This window comes from Oncorhynchus keta, chromosome 10 (assembly GCF_023373465.1).
Source record: "Oncorhynchus keta strain PuntledgeMale-10-30-2019 chromosome 10, Oket_V2, whole genome shotgun sequence".
NCBI classification, from domain to species: domain Eukaryota; kingdom Metazoa; phylum Chordata; class Actinopteri; order Salmoniformes; family Salmonidae; genus Oncorhynchus; species Oncorhynchus keta.
Window position 1 is genome coordinate 72,938,551 of NC_068430.1, and position 23,002 is coordinate 72,961,552.

Consider the following 23,002-nt stretch of genomic DNA (forward strand, 5'->3'; position numbering starts at 1 on the left):
GATGGCATATGAATGCACATCGGCCTAAACTGGACAGTGTGTGAGAAGCACATAATATAACAAGTCTGGAATTATTTATTTATTCTATATTCTTTATTCATACATTGTGATGTGATTTACATGTATTTATTAATATCTTATTGTTTAATCTTTGCTGTCGTCATAAAATGCATTTGGCATTCGGCCAACACCACGGATAGAAAATATGTCCTGAACACACCCATAGTATTGCTGTCCCGCCCACCCCAAACTGGAAAAATGGCGACAGCTGTCCTGTGGCTCTCACGGAACCTCGTATCGAGGAATACGGGGGTAGTAAGCCGTAACATCGTCTTGAAACCGTCTAACACAGCGAGACTGAACCAATGTCGAAATGTGGTATCAACAGCAAATGGCGGTGTTCAACCGAAGCCGGATAAAGTGAGTTTCTATGCATGGTCAAGTCGGTTAGTAAGCAGGCTGGGTAACCCAACACATAATGTGGGAGGTTCCTGAATCTTGGAGCAGATTGACAGCAGTCTTTGCCAATCATATTTTAAGGAATTTGGAGAGACAGCTGCGGGAGCCAATGAACTTGTGTATATTTGATACGGAAGTAATTTGTCGTTATTTTAGCCACTTTTCGTGAAAAAATTATACTATTAAGCTAATATATACATGTTTTATGTAATAAAGTATTGGTTTACACAGAATATACCAGTGTAACATTGGAGTGTCCATTTTTAGGGCAACGACCATATCAAATGATTTACATTTACATTTACATTACATTTAAGTCATTTAGCAGACGCTCTTATCCAGAGCGACTTACAAATTAGCCTGTTTGTGGGATATAAAACATCTCAGATCCATAATTTATTCTATTATGAGTATGGGGGGAGGGGTGCGGGGGTCGAACCCAGGCGAAGGGTCCCCCACAACATCCTCGGTCCCGGCGGCCACGGCCGGACAGCATTGCGGCGCCTCGGGGAGGGATCTCCTCTGGGCCCCGAAGGACGGGACAATGATTGATTCAGGAGAGCAGGAGGAGGCGACTCACCCCGCTCCTGTACAATGGACCGAAGACAGCTTTTTAACAAAGAGACTTTTTAACATGTTTCTCATGTCTTAAAAATGTTTTACCTTTGTTAAATAATTTGTACACATTTTAACAACATGTGCTTTTTAACAAATTCAAATGTAACATTCAATTGCTGTGTTTCATGCTTTTATGCTGTTTTTATGTGTAAAAATGATGTACAAAATATATATGAGCTGTTTTAAAGGAATTGTGATACTAAAACTTTTCTAAAAGAAAAATTATGAGTATGGCACCCTGAGAATCTGCATTTATTATGTGAAGCTAGGAAATTGTTGAGGATTTATGCATTCTGAAAAATCCCATGTTATCTTATCTGAGGCTTTGAACCATATACTGTGTATGATGCTTGATGTGGTCATGTTTCTGTATGATGTTAGCGGTTTTAGTTAATGTAACCTTTTTTCAGATTGTAGATATTCTGAATTTCTTTCTTTCGCCCCTATCACCCAGATATCCTTCGGCCTTATCCGCATGACCGCTGTCGTGATTCCCTTCCTGTACGTGGGAACTCTGATCAGCAAAAACTTTGCGGCTCTACTTGAGGAGCATGACATCTTCGTCCCCGAGGATGATGATGATGACGACTGAACCTAGGTCAGTGATGAGAAGAGAGGTATTGATACAGCTATTGACGTATAAAAGGCTAATAACATTACTAGTCCGATGTGTGACACATAGGCTACCCTAAACTAAAATATATCTTTAATATACTATTGTCCCTAACAGTAGTTTAGAGTGCATGCGTGCAACATCTTATTTACATAATGATATGTACCTAATCCAAACAGTCATGTTGGAACATGTTGACATGGTACCAATGATTTATCTAAAAGAGAATGAAGAGAAATAATACAACTGTGAGAATGAATGACCATTGACATTGCTTGCATTTTCATTCCTTCCCAGGGTGCTTTGCAATAAATATGGCATGCCACTATGAGGAAGGAGAGAGAGATGCCCCCTACAGGAGAAGATTGCCCTCATCATGATCCACCTCCCCATCGCCTTTTTTCTCTCTCTCCACTCTTTTAGTCCCACTTTCACCTCCTTGCCACAGATTACTACATATTATTTGATATCATTGCGAGGTCACAGCACAGTCAGACTTCACTTTTGCATGTGTCTTATTATTTACTCAATAAAGAGTCTACGTGTGTAAAAAAATAACAACACATTTGTTGGGGTATGTTCTTTGGTGTTATTTTGTGGTTGTCCCTGTCATTCTATAAAACATGCATTCTTTGTTCTTATGACTCCAACCGAAGCCTAGCCTGGAATCCAGATTGATGTGCTCCATTTCAGCATGGTTTCACTTTGTTATATGTTGAAACACCATATCAGTTTGGAGAATTCCAGGCTAACCACAGCCAGCTATAATGAAGAACAAACTATTGTATGGCTTCCTGGCTCTTCACAGCAGGTATCCAACTCTATCTCTTCCTGCAGTGCTGCGTTCGCCAGTCTTGGGTGTTTCTTCCCCCTTCCTGCAGCGCTGCGTTGGCCAGTCTCAGGTGTCTCGACTCCCCTCCTGCAGCGCTGCGTTGGCCAGTCTCAGGTGCTCCCTGAGGTCCCTGATCTCCAGCTCACTGCGACCCTTCATTCCAATCAGCTCCACGTACACCTCCTTGTAGCGGTCACACAAACTCTGCTTCTCCTAGAGGGGGGTCATAGACCATCACAGAGGAGACCAGTAGAGTGACATTTCTTATCCACATTGTTGTGTGTGTGTGTGTGTGTAAACACGTATAGTGGTTGAATGGTTGTTCTGGAGTGGAACAGTAGAAATGCCATATGCAATTACCTTAGTGTTTGTGTTTATGGTGTGCTATCAGGATTTTGTAAGGGTTGATCATGTGGATACAGAATATACCAGTATTACCTTAGTTAGAGACTGCACTTCATTCCTTAGACAGCCAATCTCCTTTTGTAGGTACTCGGCCTCAATCTCCTTTGCTCGTAGCAGCATCTGGAGGGCAACACAGATACATCACTTTAGTATTTTTGGTCATTTAGCATTTAGTGATGCAATACTCATCAATAAGAAGATTATTCCATAATTTCTTCACCAGTATTGTGACAATGAATGAATAGTGCACCGATGTCACTGATGACCAGTACTAGTTGTTCTACATGGTTATTTTTAGGACCCCAGCAGCACGTCATTGAGGCAAGTTTTCAGGATTTTGAATGAATCTGGTCCAGCCAATAGATGGCAGCATCTGGAGGACAACATTACAGCATGACCAATCACCAATGGCTGGCACAAAACTACAAACCAATCAATAGAGCAACTCCGATGTAAGCCTTGCTTCCAATCAGACCTAGTTTCAAATACTAATTCAGGAATTTCCATTACTTTTCAATACACTTCAAAACAAGTATTCAGATCAACTTTATTTGAAAAAACAAGCAGTTGAATATTGAAATGTGTTTGGAAATACTCAAATACACTCCAATGCATAATGCATTTAACCCAGGTATTTGAAATATGTATTTGAAAATACTATCAAATACAAATAACCATTCAAATACTCAAATAGAAGTACTTGTTTTAGGCTGTGAATTAGAAAATAGTCATACACAGAAGAAGGCATTTAAATAAATTGTCAAATACAAAATGTATTTGAATCCGGTTCTGCTTCCAATACAACTAATCAGAATGTCAAACTTTATTCTTACTTCCAATTCCGAGGGACTGCGCTCACAGTTGCCAGGGGAGGCATTTCCTGACCTCTGACCTGTGATGAAGTGGCGCATGCGGCTTATCTCCTCAGTCAGACGAGCCTGCAGTTCCTGAGACAAACATGAATAAGAAATAAAATACTTACTACTATTGCACTGTGTGACAGTATGGTACATTGCTTAAATTGATAATTAGAACATTCATTAGATAATTAATTTATTGTTAGTTAGTCTCATGACAGACTGCTCGCTCTCACTCTGCTCTCTTTCTCACTCTGCTCTCTCTCCCCCACTCTCTCCTTCTTTCTCTCTCTGCTCTTTCTTTCTCCCTCTCTCCTCTCTCTCTCTGCTCTCTTTCTCTCTGCTCTCTCTCCCTCTTTCTGCTCTCTGACCTGGTTCTCTCTGCGGAGCTGTTCCATCCCTCTGTCCTTCCAGCTCAGCTCTGTTTCTCTGTCTCCTCCTCTCTGCTCGGCCCGGTTCAGATCCAGGCACTTCTGGGAATATCTTTCTGACAGAACGTCTAACTCACTGTGGAGGGCATCAGCCTGGGGCCTGTAGAGAACCAAGAACACATGTTTAACACACATGCATGTGGGCATGTCCGCACAGATGCATGAATGCACAACCACACTGATACACAAGCACAGGGTGGATAGTTATCCCATTAGAGAAAACTTTCTCTTCCACATTCTTTTGGTGCCTTTCACTTTGATGTGTGGCTAAAGAGAATGGATCTCACGTCTGTCCTATGTGCGTAGTATCCATATGGCCACCCCCTTCAGTCATCCTTCTGGCTTTCTCCACCTCCCTCTCCAGCTCCTCCCTGTAAGCCTCCTTCAGGGCCTCAACTGCTATAGAGCACAGAAGTGGCATAACATGACAAGGAAAAGAGAAAACATTGAAGTGAAGAGGGGAGGGACAGGACACAGGAGGGTAGGTAATCTGTTCCACAACAAATGTTGCTTTGTGACATCATCCCTATAAAAAGTGTAATTATTCACATAACCCTCTACATGATATTACACAGTACTCCCAACAGGTCTCTCCTTCCCACCTTGTGCCGTGGCCTGGCTCTCCTCCTGCAGTAGGCTCTCTCTCTGTCTCTGCAGCTCTCTGACGTCCCTGGTGTGGCTTTCCTGGAGCTCCATCAGGACCCTGCGGTGAGCCACCTCCATGGCCTCGAGACGCTGGCCGCAGGGGGCCCAGGGGCCACACAGACTGTCCACCTCCATCCCCATCTCCACACGCTCCTTACGCAGACACTCCACCTGCTGCCTGAGTGATAGCGCCTGAGAGAGAGGGAGAGGAGGGGGTCAAGACGGGGATAGAGAGGGGAGGAAGATAGGGGAGAGATAGAAAGAGGGAGTAGGAAGAGGGTTGAGAGAGAAAAGAGTGGGAAAGAGGGGAGAAGAAAGTGGAAGTGTGAGACAGAGAGAGAGAGGGAGAGGAGGTGGGTCAAGAGGGGGATAGAGAGGGGAGGAAGATAGGGGAGAGATAGAAAGAGGGAGCGGGAAGAGGGTTGAGAGAGAGATGGAGAGAGAAAATAGTGGGAAAGAGAGGAGAAGGAAGTGGAAGTGTGAGACAGAGAGAGAGAGACAGAGACAGAGCGAGAGAGAGAGAGAGAAGGACATGTGAGAAGGGTGAGGAAAGATTCCCTAAATTATTCATTATGTATATTGAAAACATCCTCTCTGTTTCTATAATACCTTTACAAGACAGTTCTAAACCTTATGATTATTAAATGTTAAACACTCAAATGAACAAATAACTGTTTTACATCTACCTCCCTCTGTAGGGCCGTTGTACTGGTCGTCTGAATCGTCTGATTAGGAATCGTCTGATTGGTCTGATTAGTCTGTGCACCAATCAGAGACAGCGCGCTCATCTCCCTGAATGTTAGACTCTCGAACTCCACCCACTTATTGTTGACGTCCACGTCCATGGTGTGAGTGACAGGTACAGGTACGCCAGCTTTCTTCAGATCCAGAGAGTCCCATCTGCTGCCCATCTCTCTGAAGGGGATCCCCCCCTCAAACCATCTGTTCCTCTCCTCCAATCGCTTGGCTTGCTCTCTGTCCCAGCCCTCTCCTGCCTCTCTCTGACTGTCTGAAGACATGTTGGGGGAGGTGTCATCTAGATCCGGGGCCAAAGAGTCCATTTGACAAAGGTTGGAGGTGGAGATAGTGGTTTGAGGGTCGGTGTCTTCACAGGTGAGCACAGAGGGAGGCTGGCGAGACGACACAGGCTGAGAGTTTTCTCTTTCACTGTCTGACCGTCTGTGATATAATAATGGGGACCATAGGAAAAGTGTTTCAGATATAGTTACATGGTCACATTTTTTACTCTTATTATTATTACATTTGTACTCTTAGTATATTATTACATTTGTCTAATTGTCCTCTTGCTGCTTCCAATTCCATTCATTATGTCGTAAAGTAATTATGTGCATTTCTGTTGTGATCTTAGGCCACACCAGTCCAAGTGCAGGACTTTGTCTGCGTCTGAAATGGTACCCTATTATATTCCCTGTGATGTGCATTAATTCGTTTGGACCAGGACTAATAGGAGCTTTGATCCAAAGTAGTGCAGTAAATAGGGAATAGGGTGCCACTTCAGACACAGTGCCACTTCAGACACACTTCCATTTCAAAAACAAAGTCCTGCACTTAGACTGGTGTGGTCTGAGATCACAACAGAAATGCACATAATTACTTTACGACATAATGAATGGAATGCAATTTCAGACACAGCGTCATTTCAGACACACTGCCATTTCAGACACAGCGTCATTTCAGACACACTGCCATTTCAGACACAGCGTCATTTCAGGTTATATCCTTCCTGTTTGGCCCTGTCCGGGGGTGTCCTCGGATGGGGCCACAGTGTCTCCTGACCCCTCCTGTCTCAGCCTTCAGTATTTATGCTGCAGTAGTTTATGTGTCGGGGGGCTAGGGTCAGTTTGTTATATCTGGAGTACTTCTCCTGTCCTATTCAGTGTCCTGTGTGAATCTAAGTGTGCGTTCTCTAATTCTCTCCTTCTCTCTTTCTTTCTCTCTCTCGGAGGACCTGGGCCCTAGGACCAAGCCCCGGGACTGCCTGACGTGATGGCTCCTTGCTGTCCCCAGTCCACCTGGCCGTGCTGCTGCTCCAGTTTCAACTGTTCTGCCTTATTATTATTCGACCATGCTGGTCATTTATGAACATTTGAACATCTTGGCCATGTTCTGTTATAATCTCCACCCGGCACAGCCAGAAGAGGACTGGCCACCCCACATATGCTCTCTCTAATTCTCTCTTTCTTTCTCTCTCTCGGAGGACCTGAGCCCTAGGATCATGCCCCAGGACTACCTGACATGATGACTCCTTGCTGTCCCCAGTCCACCTGGCAGTGCTGCTACTCCAGTTTCAACTGTTCTGCCTTATTATTATTCGACCATGCTGGTCATTTATGAACATTTGAACATCTTGGCCATGTTCTGTTATAATCTCCACCCGGCACAGCCAGAAGAGGACTGGCCACCCCACATAGCCTGGTTCCTCTCAAGGTTTCTTCCTAGGTTTTGGCCTTTCTAGGGAGTTTTTCCTAGCCACCGTGCTTCTACACCTGCATTGCTTGCTGTTTGGGGTTTTAGGCTGGGTTTCTGTACAGCACTTTGAGATATCAGCTGATGAAGGGCTATATAAATATATTAGATTTGATTTGATTTGATTTGATTTCAGACAGTGCCATTTCAGACACACTGCCATTTCAGACACACTGCCATTTCAGACACCCTGCCATTTCAGACACACTGCCATTTCAGACCCAGTCAATAGAAAGACTCACGGTGTGATGTCGGAAGAGTGTCTGGGTTGGATAGTCCGTCTCAGCACATTAACCCACTTCCTCCTGATCCTGGAGGTCGAGGCTGACAGAGTGAACACTACTTTCTTTGTCTGGTTGAGATCAAGAGATAAAGAACAGAGAAAAGCCACGTCTGAGGGGTTACAAACCGGAAGGAACTAAAGCATATTGACACCTAGACTGCATCCGAAATGACACCCTATACGATATATAATGCACTACTATATGGGCCCTGGTCAAAAGTGGTGCATTATTTATGGATGGACTAAAATACCTTTTCAGATGCAGCCCAATACTGTAGAAGTAGTAGTAGTAGTAGTAGTAGTAGTAGTAGTAGTATTAGTAGTAGTAGTAGTAGTAGTATTAGCAGTAGCAGTAGTTGTAGCAGTAGCAGCAGTAGTAGTAGAAGTAGTAGTAGTAGCAGCAGTAGTAGCAGTAGTTCTAGCAGTAGTAGTAGTGGTAGTAGTAGTAGTGGTAGCTAGTAGTAGTAGCAGCAGTAGCAGCAGTAGTAGTAATATTAGTGGTAATAGTAGTAGTAGTAGTGGTAGTAGTAGCCAGGAGTAATAGTAGTAGTAGTAGTAGTAGTAGCAGTAGCAGCAGTAGTAGTAGTAGTATTCGTGGTAGTAGTTGTAGTAACCAGCAGTAGTAGTAGTAGTAGTTGTTGTTGCAGTAGTAGTAGGAGTAGTAATAGTGGTAGTAGTAGCCAGTAGTCATAGCCAGTAGTAGTAGTGGTAGTAGGTAGTAGTAGCCATTAGCAGTAGTAGTAGTAGTAGCAGTAGCAGCAGTAGTAGTTGTAGTAGTATTAGTGATAGTAGTAGTAGTAGTAGTAGTATTAGTAGTAGTAGTAGTAGTAGTAGTAGCAGAAGTAGTAGTAGTAGCAGCAGTAGTAGCAGTAGTTCTAGCAGTAGTAGTAGTGGTAGTAGTAGTAGTGGTAGCTAGTAGTAGTAGCAGCAGTAGCAGCAGTAGTAGTAATATTAGTGGTAATAGTAGTAGTAGTAGTGGTAGTAGTAGCCAGGAGTAATAGTAGTAGTAGTAGTAGTAGTAGCAGTAGCAGCAGTAGTAGTAGTAGTATTTGTGGTAGTAGTTGTAGTAGCCAGCAGTAGTAGTAGTAGTAGTTGTTGTTGCAGTAGTAGTAGGAGTAGTATTAGTGGTAGTAGTAGTAGTAGCCAGTAGTCATAGCCAGTAGTAGTAGTGGTAGTAGGTAGTAGTAGCCATTAGCAGTAGTAGTAGTAGCAGTAGCAGCAGTAGTAGTTGTAGTAGTATTAGTGATAGTAGTAGTAGTAGTAGTAGTAGTAGTAGCAGCAGCAGTAGTAGTAGTAGTAGCAGTAGCAGGAGTAGTAGCAGTAGCAGTAGAATTATTATTAGTAGTAGTAGTAGTAGCCAGTAGTAGTAGTAGTAGAAGTAGTAGCATTAGTAGTAGTAGCAGTAGTAGTAGTAGTAGTAGTTTTAGTGGTAGTAGTGGCCATTAGTAGTAGTAGTAGTAGTAGTAGTAGTAGCAGCAGTAGTCATAGCCAGTAGTAGTAGTGGTAGTAGGTAGTAGTAGCCATTAGCAGTAGTAGTAGTAGTAGCAGTAGCAGCAGTAGTAGTTGTAGTAGTATTAGTGATAGTAGTAGTAGTAGTATTAGTAGTAGTAGTAGTAGTAGTAGTAGTAGTAGTAGCAGCAGCAGTAGTAGTAGTAGTAGTAGCAGTAGTAGTAGTCATATTAGTAGCAGTAGTAGCCAGTAGTAGTAGTAGTAGTAGTAGCCAGTACTAATAGTAGTAGTAGTAGTAGTAGTAGTAGTAGTAGTAGTAGTAGTAGTAGTAGTAGTAGTATTACATGTAGTAGTTGTAGTAGTAGTAGCCAGTAGTAGTAGAAGCAGTAGCAGCAGTAATAGTAGTAGTAGCCAGTAGTAGTAGTAGTTGTAGCATAGTAGTAGTACATGTAGCAGCAGTAGTAGCTGTAGTAGTATTAGTGATAGTAGTAGTAGTAGTAGTATTACATGTAGCAGTAGCAGCAGTAGTAGTTGTAGTAGTATTAGTGATAGTGGTAGTAGTAGATGCAGATGACTTCGTCAACCATTTTGAAAAGAAGGTCGACGACATCCGATCCTCGTTTGCTAAGTCAAACGACACCGCTGGTTCTGCTCACACTGCCCTACCTTGTGCTCTGACCTCTTTCTCCCCTCTCTCTCCAGATGAAATCTCGCGTCTTGTGACGGCCGGCCGCCCAACAACCTGCCCGCTTGACCCTATCCCCTCCTCTCTTCTCCAGACCATTTCCGGAGACCTTCTCCCTTACCTCACCTAGCTCATCAACTCATCCCTGACCGCTGGCCACGTCCCTTCCGTCTTCAAGAGAGCGAGAGTTGCACCCCTTCTGAAAAAACCTACACTCGATCCCTCCGATGTCAACAACTACAGACCAGTATCCCTTCTTTCTTTTCTCTCCAAAACTCTTGAACGTGCCGTCCTTGGCCAGCTCTCCCGCTATCTCTCTCAGAATGACCTTCTTGATCCTAATCAGTCAGGTTTCAAGACTAGTCATTCAACTGAGACTGCTCTTCTCTGTATCACGGAGGCGCTCCGCACTGCTAAAGCTAACTCTCTCTCCTCTGCTCTCATCCTTCTAGACCTATCGGCTGCCTTCGATACTGTGAACCATCAGATCCTCCTCTCCACCCTCTCCGAGTTGGGCATCTCCGGCGCGGCCCACGCTTGGATTGCGTCCTACCTGACAGGTCGCTCCTACCAGGTGGCGTGGCGAGAATCTGTCTCCTCACCACGCGCTCTCACCACTGGTGTCCCCCAGGGCTCTGTTCTAGGCCCTCTCCTATTCTCGCTATACACCAAGTCACTTGGCTCTGTCATAACCTCACATGGTCTCTCCTATCATTGCTATGCAGACGACACACAATTAATCTTCTCCTTTCCCCCTTCTGATGACCAGGTGGCGAATCGCATCTCTGCATGTCCGGCAGACATATCAGTGTGGATGACGGATCACCACCTCAAGCTGAACCTCGGCAAGACGGAGCTGCTCTTCCTCCCGGGGAAGGACTGCCCGTTCCATGATCTCGCCATCACGGTTGACAACTCCATTGTGTCCTCCTCCCAGAGCGCTAAGAACCTTGGCGTGATCCTGGACAACACCCTGTCGTTCTCAACTAACATCAAGGCGGTGGCCCGTTCCTGTAGGTTCATGCTCTACAACATCCGCAGTGTACGACCCTGCCTCACACAGGAAGCGGCGCAGGTCCTAATCCAGGCACTTGTCATCTCCCGTCTGGATTACTGCAACTCGCTGTTGGCTGGGCTCCCTGCCTGTGCCATTAAACCCCTACAACTCATCCAGAACGCCGCAGCCCGTCTGGTGTTCAACCTTTCCAAGTTCTCTCACGTCACCCCACTCCTCCGCTCTCTCCACTGGCTTCCAGTTGAAGCTCGCATCCGCTACAAGACCATGGTGCTTGCCTACGGAGCTGTGAGGGGAACGGCACCTCAGTACCTCCAGGCTCTGATCAGGCCCTACACCCAAACAAGGGCACTGCGTTCATCCACCTCTGGCCTGCTCGCCTCCCTACCACTGAGGAAGTACAGTTCCCGCTCAGCCCAGTCAAAACTGTTCGCTGCTCTGGCCCCCAATGGTGGAACAAACTCCCTCACGACGCCAGGACAGCGGAGTCAATCACCACCTTCCGGAGACACCTGAAACCCCACCTCTTTAAGGAATACCTAGGATAGGATAAGTAATCCTTCTCACCCCCCTAAAAGATTTAGATGCACTATTGTAAAGTGGCTGTTCCACTGGATGTCATAAGGTGAATGCACCAATTTGTAAGTCGCTCTGGATAAGAGCGTCTGCTAAATGACTTAAATGTAATGTAAATGTAGTAGTAGTAGCAGCAGTAGTAGTAGTAGTAGCAGGAATAGTAGTAGTAGTAGTAGTAGTAGCAGCAGCAGTAGTAGTAGTAGTAGTAGCAGGAATAGTAGCAGTAGTAGTAGCAGGAGTAGTAGCAGCAGTAGTAGTAGTAGTAGTAGTAGTAGCAGTGATAGTAGTAGTAGTAGTAGTAGCAGTATTAGTAATAGTAGTAGTAGTAGCAGCAGCAGTAGTAGCAGTAGCAGTAGTAGTAGCAGGAGTAGTAGCAGTAGTAGTAGTAGTAGTGCAGATTTAAGATCTTCATTTGATCAACTCTTTTGTTGCTGAGAATTTTCCTGCACAAGAGGAAACATAAACTTGTAGTCTAGTCAAGGTTTCAAAAGGCTTCTAAAGTTTTTAATATCCACTTTAAAATGCCAGGCTTGTTTCAACCTCTACAAAAAAATGTTAATGAATTATAATCCACACAATAATTCACATTTCCTTTTGCTGCAGGACTGTTGTCCTGCTGTAGAAAACTGGCTCAAATTAGGGTACGGCATTTGTAGTAGTAGCAGCAGTAGAAATAGTAGTAGTAGCAGCATCAGTAGTAGTAGTAGTATTAGTAGCAGTAGTAGCAGAAATAGTAGTAGTAGTAGTAGTAGTATTGGTAGTAGATGTTCAATGAGAGAAAAACCAGGAAGAACACACATGTATCTGGAATCCATAGTTCTTCTCCACGTCAAAGTCTTGGACGTTCATACAGGTCGTCAGGTCTATCTCTCCATCCAGGTCATCTGACTACAACAGAAAGGAGGAACTGGCGTGGAGGAACTGGCGTGATACAGACTCAGAAATACTTCTATGGGTATATAATTGGGGAACTGATATTGCCGATATAGGAAATGGCGTCACCTCCTCAGCCTCAGAGTCCATGTAGAGACTCAGTGCAGCGTCCCTCATCACAAACCAGTGTCTCCTCCACTGTTAGAAACACAAGCCGAACAGACTCAGTTAAACCAGTGTCTCCTCCACTGTTAGAAACACAAGCCGAACAGACTCAGTCAAACCAGTGTCTCCTCCACTGTTAGAAACACAAGCCGAACAGACTCAGTCAAACCAGTGTCTCCTCCACTGTTAGAAACACAAGCCGAACAGACTCAGTCAAACCAGTGTCTCCTCCACTGTTAGAAACACAAGCCGAACAGACTCAGTCAAACCAGTGTCTCCTCCACTGTTAGAAACACAAGCCGAACAGACTCAGTCAAACCAGTGTCTCCTCCACTGTTAGAAACACAAGCCGAACAGACTCAGTCAAACCAGTGTCTCCTCCACTGTTAGAAACACAAGCCGAACAGACTCAGTCAAACCAGTCACACTTCAAAATATTCAAAACACTGCTATTGTTTTGAATGATGCTTTCCTCTATTTGTTCCAGTTTGTTCTAACACATGGTCACGTGTGTCATCTGCAGTGTTACCTCCCCATATTCATCCAGTTTTGACATCCAGCCCTTTAGGTCAGACTGTGTTTGAGTACTTTCAGGTAGATCTCTCTGCCGTGGTTTGGAAGATCTGAGGCCCTTTCTAGTTTGATTGTCTGACCTCTGTAACAAATGGATTATATGAATAATGGTTATATGATGGTACTTACAGTATGAGTGACTTGATGGCAGACCTGTTTTTAAAGTACTCGAAGGTATCAAGCGTATTACCTGTGGCTGAAGATCAGTTGTGGACTGGGTTCGGGACAGTCGTCCATCCCCTGAGTCGCAATATTTCTCCTTCTCTTTCTCCCTCCTGTCTCTCCCCCTCTCTCTGCCTCTCCCTCTCTCATCAGACTCAACCCTTGTACTGCAGCGATCAGATTCCTCTACATACCTACAATAGAAGAAAAGTTAGAGAAATAGAGACCAATAGAGAGACAATGAGAGAAAATCCTGACCCAATAAACTGTACATCCAGTAGGCCCTTACAATATGCTGTACATCCAGTAGGCCCTTACAATATGCTGTACCTGCAGTAGGTCCTTACAATATGCTGTACCTGCAGTAGGTCCTTACAATATGCTGTACCTGCAGTAGGTCCTTACAATATGCTGTACCTGCAGTAGGTCCTTACAATATGCTGTACCTGCAGTAGGTCCTTACAATATGCTGTACCTGCAGTAGATCCTTACAATATGCTGTACCTGCAGTAGGTCCTTACAATATGCTGTACATCCAGTAGGTCCTTACAATATGCTGTACATCCAGTAGGCCCTTACAATATGCTGTACATCCAGTAGGCCCTTACAATATGCTGTACATCCAGTAGGCCCTTACAATATGCTGTACATCCAGTAGGCCCTTACAATACGCTGTACATCCAGTAGGCCCTTACAATATGCTGTACCTGCAGTAGGCCCTTACAATATGCTGTACCTGCAGTAGGTCCTACAATATGCTGTACCTGCAGTAGATCCTTACAATATGCTGTACCTGCAGTAGGTCCTTACAATATGCTGTACCTGCAGTAGGCCCTTACAATATGCTGTACCTGCAGTAGGCCCTTACAATATGCTGTACCTGCAGTAGGCCCTTACAATATGCTGTACCTGCAGTAGATCCTTACAATATGCTGTACCTGCAGTAGATCCTTACAATATGCTGTACCTGCAGTAGGTCCTTACAATATGCTGTACCTGCAGTAGGCCCTTACAATATGCTGTACCTGCAGTAGGTCCTTACAATATGCTGTACCTGCAGTAGGCCCTTCCAATATGCTGTACCTGCAGTAGGCCCTTACAATATGCTGTACCTGCAGTAGGTCCTTACAATATGCTGTACCTGCAGTAGATCCTTACAATATGCTGTACCTGCAGTAGGTCCTTACAATATGCTGTACCTGCAGTAGGCCCTTACAATATGCTGTACCTGCAGTAGGCCCTTACAATATGCTGTACCTGCAGTAGGTCCTTACAATATGCTGTACCTGCAGTAGGCCCTTACAATATGCTGTACCTGCAGTAGGTCCTTACAATATGCTGTACCTGCAGTAGGCCCTTACAATATGCTGTACCTGCAGTAGGCCCTTACAATATGCTGTACCTGCAGTAGGCCCTTACAATATGCTGTACCTGCAGTAGGTCCTTACAATATGCTGTACCTGCAGTAGGCCCTTACAATATGCTGTACCTGCAGTAGGCCCTTACAATATGCTGTACCTCCAGTAGGCCCTTACAATATGCTGTACCTGCAGTAGGCCCTTACAATATGCTGTACATCCAGTAGGCCCTTACAATATGCTGTACATCCAGTAGGCCCTTACAATATGCTGTACATCCAGTAGGCCCTTACAATATGCTGTACCTGCAGTAGGCCCTTACAATATGCTGTACCTGCAGTAGGCCCTTACAATATGCTGTACCTGCAGTAGATCCTTACAATATGCTGTACCTGCAGTAGATCCTTACAATATGCTGTACCTGCAGTAGGTCCTTACAATATGCTGTACCTGCAGTAGGCCCTTACAATATGCTGTACCTGCAGTAGGTCCTTACAATATGCTGTACCTGCAGTAGGCCCTTCAATATGCTGTACCTGCAGTAGGCCCTTACAATATGCTGTACCTGCAGTAGGTCCTTACAATATGCTGTACCTGCAGTAGATCCTTACAATATGCTGTACCTGCAGTAGGTCCTTACAATATGCTGTACCTGCAGTAGGCCCTTACAATATGCTGTACCTGCAGTAGGCCCTTACAATATGCTGTACCTGCAGTAGGTCCTTACAATATGCTGTACCTGCAGTAGGCCCTTACAATATGCTGTACCTGCAGTAGGTCCTTACAATATGCTGTACCTGCAGTAGGCCCTTACAATATGCTGTACCTGCAGTAGGCCCTTACAATATGCTGTACCTGCAGTAGGTCCTTACAATATGCTGTACCTGCAGTAGGCCCTTACAATATGCTGTACCTGCAGTAGGCCCTTACAATATGCTGTACCTGCAGTAGGCCCTTACAATATGCTGTACCTGCAGTAGGCCCTTACAATATGCTGTACCTGCAGTAGGTCCTTACAATATGCTGTACCTGCAGTAGGCCCTTACAATATGCTGTACCTGCAGTAGGTCCTTACAATATGCTGTACCTCCAGTAGGCCCTTACAATATGCTGTACCTGCAGTAGATCCTTACAATATGCTGTACATCCAGTAGGCCCTTACAATATGCTGTACATCCAGTAGGCCCTTACAATATGCTGTACATCCAGTAGGCCCTTACAATATGCTGTACCTGCAGTAGGCCCTTACAATATGCTGTACCTGCAGTAGGCCCTTACAATATGCTGTACCTGCAGTAGGTCCTTACAATATGCTGTACCTGCAGTAGATCCTTACAATATGCTGTACCTGCAGTAGGTCCTTACAATATGCTGTACCTGCAGTAGGCCCTTACAATATGCTGTACCTGCAGTAGGTCCTTACAATATGCTGTACCTGCAGTAGGCCCTTCCAATATGCTGTACCTGCAGTAGGCCCTTACAATATGCTGTACCTGCAGTAGGTCCTTACAATATGCTGTACCTGCAGTAGATCCTTACAATATGCTGTACCTGCAGTAGGTCCTTACAATATGCTGTACCTGCAGTAGGCCCTTACAATATGCTGTACCTGCAGTAGGCCCTTACAATATGCTGTACCTGCAGTAGGTCCTTACAATATGCTGTACCTGCAGTAGGCCCTTACAATATGCTGTACCTGCAGTAGGTCCCTTACAATATGCTGTACCTGCAGTAGGCCCTTACAATATGCTGTACCTGCAGTAGGCCCTTACAATATGCTGTACCTGCAGTAGGCCCTTACAATATGCTGTACCTGCAGTAGGTCCTTACAATATGCTGTACCTGCAGTAGGCCCTTACAATATGCTGTACCTGCAGTAGGCCCTTACAATATGCTGTACCTCCAGTAGGCCCTTACAATATGCTGTACCTGCAGTAGGCCCTTACAATATGCTGTACATCCAGTAGGCCCTTACAATATGCTGTACATCCAGTAGGCCCTTACAATATGCTGTACATCCAGTAGGCCCTTACAATATGCTGTACCTGCAGTAGGCCCTTACAATATGCTGTACCTGCAGTAGATCCTTACAATATGCTGTACCTGCAGTAGGTCCTTACAATATGCTGTACCTGCAGTAGGCCCTTACAATATGCTGTACCTGCAGTAGGCCCTTACAATATGCTGTACCTGCAGTAGGTCCTTACAATATGCTGTACCTGCAGTAGGCCCTTACAATATGCTGTACCTGCAGTAGGCCCTTACAATATGCTGTACCTGCAGTAGGTCCTTACAATATGCTGTACCTGCAGTAGGCCCTTACAATATGCTGTACCTGCAGTAGGTCCTTACAATATGCTGTACCTGCAGTAGGCCCTTACAATATGCTGTACCTGCAGTAGGCCCTTACAATATGCTGTACCTGCAGTAGGCCCTTACAATATGCTGTACCTGCAGTAGGTCCTTACAATATGCTGTACCTGCAGTAGGCCCTTACAATATGCTGTACCTGCAGTAGGTCCTTACAATATGCTGTACCTCCAGTAGGCCCTTACAATATACCTGCAGTAGGCCCTACCTGCAGTAGGCCCTTACAATATGCTGTACCTGCAGTAGGTCCTTACAATATGCTGTACCTCCAGTAGGCCCTTACAATATGCTGTACCTGCAGTAGATCCTTACAATATGCTGTACATCCAGTAGGCCCTTACAATATGCTGTACATCCAGTAGGCCCTTACAATATGCTGTACATCCAGTAGGCCCTTACAATATGCTGTACCTGCAGTAGGCCCTTACAATATGCTGTACCTGCAGTAGATCCTTACAATATGCTGTACCTGCAGTAGGTCCTTACAATATGCTGTACCTGCAGTAGGCCCTTACAATATGCTGTACCTGCAGTAGGCCCTTACAATATGCTGTACCTGCAGTAGGTCCTTACAATATGCTGTACCTGCAGTAGGCCCTTACAATATGCTGTACCTGCAGTAGGCCCTTACAATATGCTGTACCTGCAGTAGGTCCTTACAATATGCTGTACCTGCAGTAGGCCCTTACAATATGCTGTACCTGCAGTAGGTCCTTACAATATGCTGTACCTGCAGTAGGCCCTTACAATATGCTGTACCTGCAGTAGACCCTTACAATATGCTGTACCTGCAGTAGGTCCTTACAATATGCATAGCAATTTATCATGCTTCCTCTGCCCTCCCTCCTCCCTCTCTCTCTCTCTATAATGTCCCTCCTGTCGCCTCTCCAGTCTCCTCACTCACCTGGGTGTCCTGTGCCTCTGGTCTCTACGTGGGCTGGGGCTCTGGGTCCTCCTCCTCGGGCCCAGTAGCACCTCCGCCCCTCTCCCTCTGACCCCAGGTCCAGTCTGGGGATGTCGGCCAGAATGACGTAGTCCTCTATGGTCATCCCCTGGGAGTCCACTGAGGCGGTTCTCTTGGGCTCCTCTCGGGTCAACAGGTACTCCAGGCCCCGCCTTATATTACTCTTGCTCCTGTCACTGATTGGTCTGTCATTCATTTCCACGGTCGCAGCGTAGGGTTTCAACGAATTGGCAAGCAGCTGGGAGTCGATGCCTAGTCGTGGTGGGGAGGAGCTACAAGAGAGGGCAGGGCTTAGAAGGGAGTGGGAGGAGCCACACCAGGAGCCTGGAGGGAGGCTGGGGTTGGTTTTAGGGGGGTGCATCTCTGTCCATTCCTCTCTAGCGACCCTCTCTGGTCTCCTTGAGTAGCTATGTGCTGTGTCAGGTCTGGTGTCGCTATGCTTGGTTTCTGTTTGGGGTGAATGGCTGTGTGTACCATAGCCACTTATAGGGGGAGAGCAATCCCAACTATCACGACTGCGAGTGGTTGGAGAAGGGTTTTTATCTGTTCTGGGCCGGGGGCTTCGAGACCCTTCGTAGGAGTTTGGCTGCAAGGCTGGAGAGTCACATCGAGAGATGGAGTCAAGATTTTTGTACAGTTTTTCAGAGTCCAAACTGTGACTGTTTGAGTTGTGGGAGGGACGTCTTGACTCCCTTGACTCCCTTGACTCTCTTGACACTCTTGTCTCTCTTGATCCTCTTGGCTCTCTTGACTCTCTTGACTCTCTTGACTCTCTTGACTCTCTTGACTCTCTTGACTCTCTTGGCTCTCTTGATCCTCTTGACTCTCTTGACTCTCTTGACTCTCTTGACTCTCTTGGCTCTCTTGATCCTCTTGACTCTCTTGGCTTTCTTGAGTCTCTTGGCTCTCTTGGCTCTCTTGGCTCTCTTGACTCTCTTGAATCTTGATCACGCCCATTGGCGTAATGCTCTGTTTTACCATTTCTTACGTGGGAGGAGTCAGTGTGTTTGTAGGAGTTCGGGTTTCGAGACGGGGATGGGTGGCGAGACATGACAGAACCTCGTCTGTGAGAGGGACTGGACCGTCCTGACGGATGGCGAGACAAGGAGCGAGATGAGTTAGATGGAGCGTGAGAAGGAGCGTGACTTTTGGAGTGGGAGTTTCTACATTGGGAGGATGCAGATCGAGATTCAGCAAGTTTATACCGGTTTGGGCATGGGGAGCGAGGGCTAGGAGACTGATCTTGAGAATCAGTGCCACCACGTCTGAAGTTGGAATGACAGGTGTATCTCTGCGGAGACTCACTCCTCCAGGTCTCCTGCTGGAACGTTTCATCGCTTCTCCTCTGGGAGGGAATTCCGAGATTCACGTTCCGGTAGGGGATGGAGGCTTTGGGTTCTGGGCTGTGGTTGTTGGGGAGCGGATGGCCCCTCTCATAGTGCCGGTAAGGCCGTTTGGATACACCCTCCACCTGAGCCTGGGGACCATCATCAAATAAGGCTTTCCTGTCCGGAGAGAAGTAGCCGCTTTCTCCTCTTGATCCTATAAGTGAGGAGTAGGGACATGGCATGATAGATCATCCATTTGATTGAGCCCCACTCAAATGGAAAGCAAAGACACATTTAAATGTTTAACTGAAAAATGACAATAACATTTTGAATTAAAATAGAATTGAATTAAAATTGTAGCAGCAGTCCCAGACAAAATGTCTGTCTGTAATACTGTGAGCTGGTCTGACCTGAGGGTCGTCTGAACCTCTCCCGACCTCTCTCCTCCATCAGTGAGCTGCGTGGTGGTCTGTGGGGAGAGGGGTCCACCCGGGTCATCTCTGGCCCCGTCACACAGCAGCCTGCTGGGGTACTAGAGCCACTTCTCCCTGGGTCTGGCAGGAAGTCCCACAGGTCCTCCTGACTGCTGGGTGAAGATATAGAGGGAGGGCATGAGGGACATTGGTAGGGGTACACACTCTATGAGTTTGGCACAATGTACTGTAGAACTAGTTTAAGAGAAATCACCACCTAATTGTAGAATTTCATTCAAATATAATTTTTTCAACTGTTCATTAAAGTTTTATAAATCACTTTAAGTATACCTTAATGTAGTGTTACTAAAATCAACTGCCAATGACACTCACACTCACCTGTGTACCGTGTCAGAGTCACAGATATTGAATTCCCAGTCAGGGCTCGGAGTGTGAGTTAGGCTCTCCTGATAGGTCCAGACGCTCCTTGTGACATCACTGTAGCTGGTCACCTCCGACAGGAAGTCATGGTTGTCCTGATTCGTGGAACGGGACACATTTCGTCCAATCGTTAATAATTCCGAGAATGTCAAACTGGTCCGTGGCTTTGTCAATTCAGCAAACCATCTGAGATGTGTAAAAGTCACTTTTAAGGCTTGGTGCACAAAGTATGTCATTCTGTTGTGTTTTCAGACAGTTGCATAGTAACGTGAAAGTACAGTTGGAGACAAATCGAACAAATTCAAACATTCTGCCGTGTACAGGTATCTCTATGGCAAGACAGTCATGACCTAGTGTGACCAATGACATTACAATGCTTAAAGATGAATTAAAGGAATGAGTTGAAACCACTCTCAAGGTCAATTCAACAAGCATGTGAGAAAGCACCAACAAGTAAAGTAAACAAACTTCGGACAAAATGGCAGCCTGTGGAATAAATGAAAAGAAGCTATCTTTCCGTATAACTCAAAATGCTAACTTTTTACTACACCTGCTTGCAGAGCTTCCTTGGACGTCCCTTTACAAATCTGCTGTTAAGACAGGCTGCAAGTGGCAACAACAACTTCTCTCCTCCCTCTCCCCCTCTCTCCTCCCCCATCTACCTATCCTCTCTTCACCTTGTCTACCTGAACTAATACATTAGGCCGGCAAGGATGACGGTAACACAACCTCTCCCTGGCCTTGCTCATCATTATTTCAGTGGTCTGCTGCTCTTCCACAACCAGAATCCACCCATCCTCCTCTCAACCCTTTCTTGATCCCTCTTTCACTTCTTGCCCTCCCTACAACACACAAAAGCCTTTCTTCTCTTTTGACTTTTGATCTCCGTGTTGTGTTGTGAGCAGGCGTGGATTTCTATCTAGAATATTCTGTTATTTTGAAATGAAAGGATTATTCAAATGAAAATAAAGATTAGTAGAAGTGTACTTCTGGTTCAGGTTCATCCATAGAGCTGGTGTTGTGAATGTGGGTGCTTATGTGCATGTGGTGTTTGAGCATATTAGATTACTCTGATGACAGTGAAGATTAGTAGAAGTGTATTTCTGGTACAGGTCCATCCTTAGAGTTCAGTTGAGTGGGCTGGTGTTGTGTGTGTGTGTGTGTGTGTGTGTGTGTGTGTGTGTGTGTGTGTGTGTGTGTGTGTGTGTGTGTGTGTGTGTGTGTGTGTGTGTGTGTGTGTGTGTGTGTGTGTGTGTGTGTGTGTGTGTGTGTGTGTGTGTGTGTGTGTGTGTGTGTGTGTGTGCAATGTGTTATGTGAGCGGATTAGATTAGTATCTTTTCCCCCAAGGAATGCAAATGAGCTTTTCATTAATTAATGATAGAATAATAATATAATCAAACGCCAACCTGTGTGTTCGTCAGTCCTCATCACACCTACAGTGTAGCTTATATTAGAATTACCCCGCTTGGTGGCTTTATTTGTATTTATTGCATCATTATGTTGTTTAATATGCGCCTTTGTTTCATTCAGAAATGGTTACTCCTCGTACTGCCACTTGGGAAGATAAAATGAACGTTTTTGGAAGTGTTTCAAACGTATACCACAATTTACTGTACAGCAAAGGTAAGAATCCAGACCTTTTCCAAACCCAATAACCCTTAACAGTCATTAGCCGTCCATCGTCCATTTCCCTCAACACTAGCACCTCCTGCCTGGCTCACCTGTGAGGTACTGTTCAGGTGCATGTGTCCCGGGCGCAGGCACGAACCACAGCGGGAGGGGTCAAAGGTGTTGGGTTGGAACTGGTGGCAGTAAAGGTCGTCAGCACAGAGCGGCATGATAGATCCTCAGATCAGGTGAACACCCCTATTTTACTCTGATGGTACGGCCCAGTGCAATGATGCACTATTACAAAATCCACCTACACAAAGGTGGTACATCCTGATTAGAGGTGGGATAACCTATCAAACCATATACTGTATAGACAGCACATAGTAATGCAGTATGTCAAGAGTAACACTATACAGACGTAGAAACTTAATTTGAGTCAGTTTACTACAGCAGGAAAATAATTCTGCAGCAACAGGAAATGTGAATTATTATGTGGATTATAAATCATGGACAGTTTTGTAGTGGTTGATACATTTTTCTTTTGGGCAAATCTAGTCTGAAATGTCAAAGTGGAAATTACTAACTGATCAAATTAAGATTTTACATCTTTAGAATTGCATTCTGAAGCAGAATATTGACCACGTCGGTCATTGACCTGTAGCGGTCTTTACACTGTAATGTAATTCAATAAAATGCTTCAGGTAGTAGGTAACTTCATCTCATGGTTGTAGCCAAACAACATCCTCTGAGGTGAAGCAACAATTACTTAAGACGGCGACTGAGTGAAACAAAAACCACTGCGGATGGTAGGCTATACCTTTACAGCGCTGTACAAAACTAGTTTGACACACAATACTATAACCATAACACAGTAACCGACAGCCATTTAGTTAATAAACTAAACACAAAGACTCAAAAGTCCAATCTGTCTTTGCCATGCTGGTATTATGATATTAAAAACACTTCAAATGTATTTCGAGAATTTGTAAATACCTTACGACTGTTAACTCCAAGTTCATTTTTATCTGCTAAGTAACCAGCACAGGTCATACACTTCATACTCTCAGAACTCATCCAAGTCTGGGTGAAACTGGCGTGGGTATAACTGCCATTGTGGCTCTGTCTTTTGTCATGTTAAACATCAACTGACTCTCATTGGAGCCAACATGGCCCACTGGCCCCCAAAGGTGTGTATCAGATGTCATCAGCTTTAGAGAGGGAAATATGCAACTGGCTCCACTGGATAGATGTCATGTGGTGGTGGGCCTGTTTTACAGATGGCTGCTCGGAGGGTTACAGACAAGCGCGAGCGGTCACCTGTAAAACTCTGTTTACTAGAACAGGCACCGCATGATTGGACAGACATAGACTGGACCATAGAGTGACCA

At 45.2% G+C, this 23,002-nt stretch overlaps 2 protein-coding genes across 2 annotated transcripts; one reads left to right on the forward strand and one right to left on the reverse strand.

Annotated features, from left to right (window-relative positions):
* The first annotated feature begins 210 nt into the window (after positions 1–210).
* Positions 211–2,251, forward strand: LOC127932328 (essential MCU regulator, mitochondrial-like). Its single transcript, XM_052527882.1, has 3 exons — positions 211–420; positions 1,532–1,675; positions 1,988–2,251. Exons 1-2 carry the CDS (start codon positions 259–261, stop codon positions 1,667–1,669), a joined length of 300 nt encoding a protein of 99 aa, XP_052383842.1. The 5' UTR covers positions 211–258; the 3' UTR covers positions 1,670–1,675; positions 1,988–2,251.
* Positions 2,160–17,967, reverse strand: LOC118365686 (TRIO and F-actin-binding protein-like). Its single transcript, XM_052527880.1, has 13 exons — positions 17,761–17,967; positions 13,157–13,322; positions 12,923–13,048; positions 12,358–12,426; positions 12,154–12,243; positions 7,590–7,699; positions 5,547–6,039; positions 4,818–5,052; positions 4,503–4,614; positions 4,156–4,315; positions 3,761–3,874; positions 2,961–3,047; positions 2,160–2,735 (listed from the first exon to the last, which is right to left on the reverse strand). The coding sequence occupies exons 3-13, from the start codon at positions 12,947–12,949 to the stop codon at positions 2,589–2,591; spliced, it is 1,644 nt and encodes a 547-aa protein (XP_052383840.1). The 5' UTR covers positions 12,950–13,048; positions 13,157–13,322; positions 17,761–17,967; the 3' UTR covers positions 2,160–2,588.
* Between the last annotated feature and the right edge of the window lie 5,035 nt (positions 17,968–23,002).

Excerpts from the sequence above, each read along its gene's own strand:
- LOC127932328 (XM_052527882.1), top strand. The coding sequence starts at position 259 with ATGGCGACAGCTGTCCTGTGGCTCTCACGGAACCTCGTATCGAGGAAT. Across the intron at positions 421-1,531 it reads TTCAACCGAAGCCGGATAAA|ATATCCTTCGGCCTTATCCG; the intron begins GTGAGTTTCTAT and ends CCTATCACCCAG.
- LOC118365686 (XM_052527880.1), bottom strand. The coding sequence starts at position 12,949 with ATGTCAAAACTGGATGAATATGGGGAG. Across the intron at positions 12,244-12,357 it reads TGGACTCTGAGGCTGAGGAG|TCAGATGACCTGGATGGAGA; the intron begins GTGACGCCATTT and ends TTTCTGTTGTAG. Across the intron at positions 2,736-2,960 it reads AAGTGCAGTCTCTAACTAAG|GAGAAGCAGAGTTTGTGTGA; the intron begins GTAATACTGGTA and ends ACCCCCCTCTAG.